The sequence below is a fragment of the Dama dama genome, chromosome 20, assembly GCF_033118175.1.
Source record: "Dama dama isolate Ldn47 chromosome 20, ASM3311817v1, whole genome shotgun sequence".
NCBI classification, from domain to species: domain Eukaryota; kingdom Metazoa; phylum Chordata; class Mammalia; order Artiodactyla; family Cervidae; genus Dama; species Dama dama.
This window is the reverse complement of record NC_083700.1, coordinates 34,368,098-34,378,576: the sequence shown is the minus strand read 5'-3', so window position 1 is coordinate 34,378,576 and position 10,479 is coordinate 34,368,098. Positions and strand designations below refer to the sequence as shown.

General features: G+C 45.5%; 1 protein-coding gene across 1 annotated transcript; it reads right to left on the bottom strand.

Moving 5' to 3' along the window:
* Positions 1–5,728: 5,728 nt before the first annotated feature.
* GSTM3 (glutathione S-transferase mu 3) lies at positions 5,729–9,056 on the bottom strand. Its single transcript, XM_061119962.1, has 8 exons — positions 8,899–9,056; positions 8,440–8,515; positions 7,803–7,867; positions 7,039–7,120; positions 6,852–6,952; positions 6,433–6,528; positions 6,230–6,340; positions 5,729–5,926 (listed from the first exon to the last, which is right to left on the bottom strand). Exons 1-8 carry the CDS (start codon positions 8,944–8,946, stop codon positions 5,828–5,830), a joined length of 678 nt encoding a protein of 225 aa, XP_060975945.1. The 5' UTR covers positions 8,947–9,056; the 3' UTR covers positions 5,729–5,827.
* Between the last annotated feature and the right edge of the window lie 1,423 nt (positions 9,057–10,479).

Genomic DNA, 10,479 nt, shown 5'->3' with positions numbered 1-10,479 from the left:
AGAGATACTGCATAATAAAGCTTTTACACTAAACATCGATATCTGCAAACTAAAGCTATTCCCTGGATCAGCTCTTGTGTCCATTCCTCCAGTGACCTCACTTTCAGGTTCACTGTTACCCCACTTTATTAGTCTACCACCTGACTGATGACAGACACACAGAGACCAGCCTGCTCTATATAGCAACTCAAGACTTGGAAGCAGAGAAGAAGGTCCAGTCCTGGTGGATTCCAGAACAAGTCTTTCAGAATATGCCCATTATTCTGTTCCTGTTAACCAGATCTGGCTTTCCCCAACTCTTCCCAACACAATCCCCCGACAAAGCACAGTCCTGTCTAAAAGAACCAGCAGCCATTCTGCATTTCCTGCATTCTATTTTTCTTCCCATTTTAAACATAATTCTGGAAAGAAGCAGATAGTGTTTCAGTCATGGTTTACAAAAATCTGTTAGTACTATTGGAAACATTACACCACAGAAGATAAAATACAGATCTAGCCTCATTTTCCCTCAAACGTCTCACCCAGCATGCAAATTATCCTGTTGGTTCTAGTCCCACCTCTCCCCACCACTGTAAACACTCCTTCTAGTGACAATAACCTCAGGCTGGCCCTCTGTCTCTATGTGTCTTCTGCACAGCAGCACCTATTCGTTTGAAATTCAAAAATACATATGTCTATTTAATCTTTTCTTCTGCATTTAAATCTCACGTGTGACACACCTATAATTATTTCTATTGAAAATCCTCCCAAAACACAAAGAGCTCATATCTGCTGGTCCTCAGTGATGTTTCCTTACAATCTGGCCTAAGCAAGCAGCAGACCAGACCATGAAATCTCATCGCCCACTCTCCAGCCTCAGAGTTCTTTGCTGATCTCTGGGACCTCCCTGAACCTGATCTTCTGTGCTCCCTCCAAGGACTTCTGCCACCTACTTCAAGAACAGGGCCAGAACAGAGTGAAATTCTTAAGGTTCCTTGAGACCATTAAGTACTTTTCTGAAGCAAACTCTTCTTTATTCTTTCCATTTTCATTAAAAGAAAATCAATGCATTGTTGTGTCTACTTTGTGTCAGGCTCTACACAAGCTCCAAATAAAATCTACTTAAGTCACAGTCCCTGCTCTCAGGCAACATATTATTCAATGGCAGAGACAGACATTTAAGCCAGCAACTGGAGTTCAATAAGAGCTGACAGAGGAAAACATTGAATCCTATAGGAACAGGGATTTAAAGTCAGTGCATTGAAATTAGTTGGGTGGAAGGTGGGGGAATGCCACTCAGGAGAAACCAAATCTCAGTGGCTTAATGCATGTTTATTTCTTGCTCACCCTTCCTGTCCACTTACGGTCAACAGCCCCTGGATTTCCTGGTCTGTCAGAAACCCAGACTGGTGGAGGCTTCCATAGCAGTCTGAAGTAGATATGGTCACTCCCACACTGGCTTTTAAAGCTTTTGCTCGGAAAATGTGTAATTTCCACTGTGTTTAATTGGCCAAAGCAAGTCAGAATGTTACATGTAAGTTCAAGAGGGAACTTCTCTAAAAGGGAAACAATCATAAATCATTGGTGACCATCACTAATACTTCCCAGAGGGATTATCAGTTGTGGCTCCCCCCAGGTAAGGGCTTCTCAGCTTACATTAGATGGTTAATAGGCATTAGGCAGGCTTAGCTGGCCAGAACAAAAGCATTCCAGGCAGAGAGAACAGCAAGTGCAAAAGCATGAAGATCAAAGAACATGGTGCTTCTAGATAATTTGTAAGTTTATGTAACATTCATCCATTCTAAATGCTTTAGAAATACTGGTTTATTCCTGACAAGGTCCAGTGAGGGCTGGGCAGGGCGGGGTGGGGGGTGTTCATTTGTCAGAGAAGGCACAGGGGGCCAGAGTTTATTGTAGCAAGGCCAGGATCCCAACCCAGGCAGCCTGACTCTGAAGTCTAGGGTATTCAGAAAAGCTAGAACCCAATGCTCCAGGGAAAGGGACGGACATCTGCCAAGAGATGGAGCTGGAGAGGAAGCAGAGGTCAGACTATGACGGGTTTTGCAAACTGTCTTTTCCCCAAGGCCTAAGAAGCCATTAGCCATATCCATATTCAAGCAGCAGTGATGTGAGCAAACTTACACATTAGGAAAATCACAGGCTAAATGTTACTTCCTCCCTTCTCTACCATCCACCTGGACTCCTTAAATCCCTTTGATCCACATGGCTCACTGTACCACCTAGTCTTGCAGCTGAGGGATAAGGAAAATGCAATTTCTGTACCAAGTCCAGATGTTTTAATAAGCTCTTATTTTTTTTCCCTTTTCCTTGTTTTTGCTGTTTAATTGTCCATACTTTATCTCATATCCTTCCTTTGGTATACTTCATGATCAGTTCAGTTCAGTTCAGTCGCTCAGTCGTGACTCTTTGCAACCCCAGCATGCCAGACCTCCCTGTCTATCACAAACTCCCGGAGTTTAGTAAAACTCATGTCCATCGAGTCGGTGATGCGATCCAGCTATCTCATCCTCTGTCGTCCCCTTCTCCTCCTGCCCCCAATCCCTCCCAGCTTCAACTACTTTTAAAGGCAGATCCATTTCTGTACACATCACCTATCCCATCCATGAAATAACTCTACAAATTTTTCTTGAATCACATAAGCTATTTCCATCTGAACTGGAAATGCCTTTATCTAGTTGCTCAATAATGAATACAAATGAAGTTCTCTACTTTTGGGGGAACTTCTTCACCACATTCAGCTATCACAAGTTTTTTGTTTTAAAAAATTCTTACTGATGCTACTTGCACAAACGAATCACTAGTCGACTAGTTTCACACTTGTGCGATCTCTGTGCCTCTGGGGTGACAGGGTGTCCACTTTCCTTCTTTGCTTGAAGGCAGCCATTGTGAGAGAATTCTCTTCTTGCCTGTCTTAGAACTAGAGTCAGGGGCAGTTGGGACCTGGGAGCCACATCTCCCCATCGTATTACTTTTGCTGTAGTTTATTAGATGAAGTCATAGGTCCTGCCCACACGCAAAGGGAGAGGATTTCACAAGAGCCTGAGTACAAGAAGGTGGGATTATGAGGGCCATTTTAAAGTCTGTTCACCACAGGGAAGAGGCAAAGAAACGGGAAACTGACCCTTCAGTTTCCGGAGAAATGAGTCCTGGGAAAGAGTGTCCACCAGCAAGAAATCCTTGTCAATTTCCCAAGCTTTTCCAATACTTTATAAACTTTAGATTTGTTCATCTGAAAAATGGTCCTCTTACTGGTATAATTTTCAATTTCTTGAATTATAAACATCTTTTTAACTTTTGGGCCATCAATATTTCTATTTCCATAAATCATTTGTCCATAGCTTTTGTTCACTTTTAAAAAACTGAGTTACCTCCATAATGAGATATCACCTCACACACATCATTAAAAGTCTATATATAATAAATGCTGAAGAGGGTGTAGAGAAATGGGAACCATCCTGCACTATTGGTGGGAATATAAATTGGTGCAGCCAATATGAAGAACAGCATGAAAGTGAAAGTGTTAGTAGTTCAGTTGTCTCCAAGTCTCTGTAACCCCATGGACTGCAGTCCACCAGACTCCTCTGTCCATGCAATTCTCCAGTCAAGAATACTGGAGTGGGTAGCCGTTCCCTTCTCCAGGGGATCTTCCCAAAACAGGGATCAAACTCCATCTCCTGCATCGCAGATTCTTTACTGCCTGAGCCACCAGGGAAGCCCAGAGAACAGTATGGAGGTTCCTTAAAAAACCAAAAATAGAGCTGCAATATGATCCAGCAATATCACTCCTGGGCACACACCCAGAAAAGATGAAATTTCTAACTTGTAATGATGCACGCACTGCAATGTTCCTAGCAGCACTATTTACAACAGCCAAGACATGGACACAAACTAAATTCCACTGACAGATGAATGGATGAAAAAGATGTAGTACATATACACAATGGAATATTACTCAGACATAACAAAAGAATAAAACATTATTTGAAGCAACATGGATGTACCTAGAGATTATCATACTAAGTCAGAGAAAGACCAATATCATATGATATCATTTATATGCGATGCTGCTGATGCTGCTGTATATACACCTAAAAAATTGATACAAATGAACATAGAAAATAAATTTATGGTTACCAAAGGGAAAGAGGGGGGGGGCAATGTGAGGGAATAGATTAGGAGTTTGGGATTAACTGACACACACTGCTGCTGCTAAGTCACTTAAGTCGTGTCTGACTCTGCGACCCCATAGACAGCCCACCAGGCTCCCCCGTCCCTGGGATTCTCCAGGCAAGAATACTGGAGTGGGTTGCCATTTCCTTCTCTAGTGCATGAAAGTGAAAAGTGAAAGTGAAGTCGCTCAGTCGCGTCCGACTCTTAGCGACCCCACGGCCTGCAGCCTACCAGGCTCCTCCGTCCATGGGATTTTCCAGGCAAGAGTACTGGAGTGGGGTGCCATTGCCTTCTCTGACACACATTACTATGTATAAAATAAATAATAAGGACCTACTGTATGGCACAAGGAATTATTTCAATTTAAAAAAATACCTGGAATGCCTTAATGATTTCAGTTCAAGTCGCTCAGTCGCGTCCGACTCTTGGCAACCCCATGAACCGCAGCACGTCAGGCCTCCTTGTCTGTCACCAACTCCTGGAGTTTACCCAAACTCATGCCCATTGAGTCGGTGATGCCATCTAACCATCTTATCCTCTGTCGCCCCCTTCTCCTCCTGCCTTCAATCTTTCCTAAAATCAGGGTCTTTTCAAACGAGTCAGCTGTTCGCATCAGGTGGCCAAAATAATGGAGTTTCAGCTTCAACATCAGTCCTTCCAATGAACACCCAGGACTGATCTCCTTTAGGATGGAGTTGGATCTCCTTGCAGCCCAAGGGACTCTCAAGAGTCTTCTCCAACACCCAGTTCAAAAGCATCAATTCTTTGGCGCTGTTTTCTTTATAGTCCAACTCTCACATCCATACATGACTACTGGAAAAACCATAGCCTTGACTAGAGTTCTTTATATAATAGTCTCTATACTGGTCTTTTATCTCATTGCCATTTAATTTTTCTTAGTTATTCCTTGTCATAAAAAATCTGTTTACAATCTGGAAAAAAGGTAAATCTGTAAAATCTTTCCCTTTACAGCTTTTAAAATGTTGTATTTAGAGAAATGTTTTCTACTCTATGATCACAAATTTTCATAAATTTTCATTAATACTTCTAGAGCTTTGTGTTTAACATTGGGCCTTAAACTCCAGACGAATTAATTTTAGTGAATGGCATAAGGTAGGAGTCTATTATTTTTAATTGCTAAGTAACTGTCCTATTCCTATAAAAGGGTTAGTCCACCAGTTTGAAGTATCTTTATTACATACATAAGGGTCTGTTTTCTGATCTCCAGTTCCTTTGAGTCCATAGTACCACACAATTTTACTTGAAATCTTCCACAACTATCCCCCACAATTTTACTTGAAATCTTTCCAAATCTACCACACAGTTTTACTTGAAGACTTCACCAAGACTTCACAGGGGGTACAGTCTCATTTAACAACCTGTTATCTACAGCTGTGAAATCTCAGCCTTCCCTCTAGTATTCTCAAGGTCTGGGCAAGAGCCTCTAGCCCTTGGACTCAGGTGTGGGGCAGGCAAATGCCAATTTGCAGTGATTGAATTCACATGTCCTTATTCCCCTTCAGCCTTTATTCCCAACAGAAATCAAGCTGGACATCAGTAGCCTGAATGCTATTTATTGAAAAGAGCAGGGAAGAGGGAGTACAGGTACCCCAGGGATGGAATGGAACAAAAGAAGCAGTACAAGTCTGCCTTCCGCTCAGCAGATTCTCCTGTTGCCCCACTGGGCCATCTTGTTGTTGATAGGCATCTTAAGGAAACGGTCAGACTGCATGTAGGTAGCTATTTTCTCCAAAGCCTGAAGGGAAAGCACACCAAATCTTATAAAGACTCTAACCTAGGCCAAAAGACCCATTTCAAAACAGTAGCACTCGCATGCTGCCTGACTCCACCCCCATGTCCCTCATCCCCACCACTTCTTATAGACAGTGACTTCAAGGTATAGAAGTCATGGCCTTCCCAAGACCTAAAGGTTTAGAGGTGTCCAACCACTGATCCCTTTAGGCAAAAGTTGTTGTTAGGCAAGAATATACAACAACGGGGTCCCTCGAGGGCCCAGGGCAGCCTGTGTTTTTTAAGAGACAGGTGCAAGGGGCATTACCTCAAAACGGCACATGAAAGCCTTCAGATTCGGAAATTCATCCAGGCACTTGGGCTCAAACATACGGTTCTGATCTAAGACATCATAGGTGAGGAAATCCACAAAGGTGAGCTACAGGGACAATAAGATCATCAGGTCTGGGGAGCTCATTATACCTGCAGAGACAGAAAAGGATCCCCTCCCTTTCCTTTCCTGTCTTCTACCTTTTCCCCCGCAAACCATGAGTATTTCCCCAGGAACAAGGAGAACTGTTTCAGTTGTCCAGGTAGCTGTTCCAAGTACCGAGGCTTCAGCTTTTCCTGGGGGAGAAGTAAAAGCAAAAGTGAGAACAGCTGCCATCATCTCCATGGATCAGGGCATGGGCCAGTGATGGACACTTAGCAGCCCTTTCTCCAGGTGCTTTCCTCTCCATGCTTTCAGGGTGAGGTGGTAGATGGAAAGGAGGGATGTGGAAAGAAGGGCCAACACGACTTACATGACAAATAACCCCTCCAGAAATAAGAGTTCTGTTTCTTATTCTGACAGACTTGGTGGGAAGGCAGCAGCAGGAGAATGGGGCACATTTAACCCTTGAGTTCCTAAAGGCTCCTTTTCTTGATGCCTTCCTGTTCAGGAAACTCACGTGGTCAGGGTTGTAGCAGATTTGTACCAGCTGCATGCGAAAATCCATTATCTGGTTCTCCATGATGTCCACTCGAATCCTTTCCTCTTCAGTGTCACCGCCTGTAGGCCAGATGACAGGAAATCACCCTTGGCCTTATCCATTCCCAGGGGAGCAACCCTCACATCACCAGCCCTACCCCACTCACACATATTGTGCTTGCGGGCGATGTAGCGCAAGATGGCATTGCTCTGGGTGAGCCTGTTCTTACCATCCAAGAGATAGGGCAGCTGGAAAGAAAAGGAGAGGCCAAATGAGCAACCTGACTCTCTCTTGCCTCCCTGCCTCTCTCTCCTGGGAAAGAAGACTTGCAGGGAAGAGAACAGTAGAGAAAAAATGCTGTATTAGGAGAAAGAAGAAAGAAAGTAAAAGGTAGCAACTGAGTCTACACTTGATTCTAGACAGGGGTGCTTTACTGTGTGTGTTTTTGTGTATGGGCATGTGCATGCTATGCACTTTTTCTCCGAATAAGGCTTTTAAATGCATAAAGGAAATTACACATATTACATAATTTATATAACATTAAAAGAACAAAATTGTAAGAGTAATATGTGCCTATGAATGCATTAAATAACAAGATGTAATTTCTATCATACTTTCAAAGTATGGTAAGTGTAAATAATATTTATTTATAATATTTGCAGCACATGTAATACAAAAATACCCAGTCACAGGCTTGGCTAATAATCAAAGTCACATTGCCTACATTCACAACAGAAGGAACTGTTAACTCTCAGCTAGTGGTTAGTAGAAATGCAAATGTAATTTTTTCTTCATCCAAGTATAAGGACCCCCTGCATTCTATCGAAAGGAAGAGCCCTTATTTTACAAACCACTAGAGTAGAGAGGAAAGGAGCAAGGATATAGCTGAAGGCCTTCCCTTCTGCCCCCTCTTCTCCTAAAACCACCTACGTTAGGAAAGTCCAGGTCTAGTTTGAATTTCACATCCAGCCACTGGCTCTTATCATAGTCAGGAGCTGTAAGAGAAAGAATGAAGTGGGATCCAACCAGCTTAAAATCCCCCTGAGGAGCGTGGAAAGATTTAGGGACACACCCTAATTCCAATTCCTCACAAGCCTGCTAAGTCGCCTCAGTGTGGCCGACTTTTTGTGATCCTGTGGACTCTAGCCTGCCAGGCTCCTCTGTTCATGGGATTCTCCAGGCAAGAATCTCCAGGCAAGAACTGGAGTGGGTTGCCATGCCCTCGTCCAGGGGATCTTCCTGACCCAGGGATCAAACCCCCATCTCATGTCTCCTGCATCGTCAGGCGGGTTCTTTAGCGCCACCTGGGAAGCCCAATACCTCACATACCCAGACCCCAAAAGCTTAGCCATTACCATCAGTGTTAAGGCAGAGTTGGGCTATGGCACGAGGAGAATTCCCAGCTCTCTCCCCACACTAAACACAGCAGAGAGCTCCCAGGTGACTGGTGGCAGAAGTCCCACCCGACCTTGGCGTGATGCCACCCTCTGGGCTCAAGAAGGCAGGAACAGTTGGAAGACCTGCTCGGCTCAGCGCGGCGTCGCACTGGCACCTACTTAAACATTACCTTCCCCGCACGTGTATCTCTTCTCTTCATAGGATGTATCCGTGAACTCCAGGAGCATGCGGATGGCGTGCGCCAGCTGATGGGTCGGGGGAGAAGGGTGGGGGTGGGGGAAGGCTTTCGGTCAGCAATTGCGCAGTTCCCAGCCCCCAAGCCCCTCACCCGCCAACGTCCCTGCTAGGGCTGCCGAGACGCCGCGTCCCGCCGGGATGGGGTGGCTAAGCAGCTCCCGAGACCTACCCCAGGCTGGCTTGCTGCCCTCAGCCCCTCTCCCCCAGGCCAGCGTCTCCAACGGCGGGGCAGGGGGCCGGTCTCCGCGGCCCCGGAGCTCGCAGGAGGCCGGCCGCACGCCGTTGCGCAGCGAGGCGTAAGTTTGGCCTCGGAGACCGCCAAGAGGACCCCCCCACTACCTCCGCGTCAGTCTCCCAGACCGACCGGCTCAGCCGCTGAGACCGCACTCACCCCGCGAATATCCCAGTAACCTAGAACCATTGACTTTGACGAAGCCATGTCGAAATCGCCCCTGTGCCTTCGCGCACTGGTGGTAGATGGCTACCGGGAGGGGCTTTATAGCCGAGTAGGTAGGGGGTGCCAACGTGCGCGCCCTGACTCCGCCCCCACCGCCGTCTCCCCCGCCCCTCCCCCCGCCCCCTCCCCACCCTCCGACTGCCCGCTTGGCCGCGTGCCCGCGCGACTTCTGCAGTTCCTGGCGTTGGGGGAGGATACTCCCGAGGCTAGACCTGTGAGGAGAACGGCCGGGCCCTGTGATTGAGTCTCTGTTCTTTCCGCGCGTAAAGCCGCACTCTGTTTAATAGTTCAGTTAGAGTGGGATGGGGCTGAGCCCTATCAGTCCAGGCCATGAGGACCCTGTTACCCTAGTTGCCATAAATATTTATCTAGTGGAGATGGGAGGTTTGGGGGAAAGTGGGCAAGCACCAGGCACCAGGAGTCGACAGAGGCTGACCATCAGGGAATCGCTCTCTTTGGCGTGTGCATAGAATGTGGATGGCGAGGAGTTCTGAGCTACTGGGTAGGTGCCTGGCCTGGCCTCTGCAGCACAAACACTTAGAACACAGAGCCCCTAAACCCCTTAGGCCAGGCGTGGGAAAACACATTTCCCCCTAGTTTGGGTGTAGCAAAGATGAAACTTTTAAAAAAGACAGTTCACTAAAAGAAGAAAGGAAAAAAGTACAAATGCATTGGGACAGATGAATTTATAATGTTTGGATTTCTCCTCCTAAAACAACAGACCAGTCACAAATTAACTTGGGATGTAAGACTAACGCTTATTGAAAACCTATGATATGCTAGTCAATAGCCTAGGTATTTCATGTATGCTAGCTAATTTATTCCAATTTAAGCTTCCCAACAACTTTGTGAAGTAGCTGTTACACCAGTTTTATAGAAGATTAGCGTGGCGTGGAGAGGTAGGGTGAGTTTCCTTTCTAATTTCAAGTGTCCATGGGTGGCCTAGAATTCAAAACTAGGTCTGTGTAATAGCCCGACTTGTGCTAGATCCTCTGCACTTGGATATCCAAACAGTCTCACCTCATCTCAGTCTTTGCTGGGAAATCTGGGGAGCCCTGGGTTAAAATACTTTTTTACCTGGTTCTGGAAGTTTTCCCTGTTTCTAGGACTTCTTCAGCTCCATGAAGCCCCAGAAGACAATGTGTCAATATCGCTTCTCCTCATTCCCCCAAATTAACTTTTCAGGTTAACTTTTGCTCTGGACAGTCAAACCTTAAGGGTCTCACCTTTGTTCTATTTTGTGAGGGAAAGTATTTGCTTTCTTATTCAGTGTTACCAGCTAGGAAAGATGATTTTCTGAGGCCAGGAAGTTGAGGGAATGAGATAGGCAGTCAAAAAATAGGATATTTTGGCAGTGTTAGGGTCATGGACAGATTCAACTGAGTGACTATAAGATCTTTTCTTCTTTTTTTATCGCAGCATAACTGCTTTACAATGTTGTGTTAGTTTCTGCTGTAAAACAAGGTGAGTCAACTCTGTGTACATAGATCCCCTCTGTCTTGGGCCTCCCTCCCA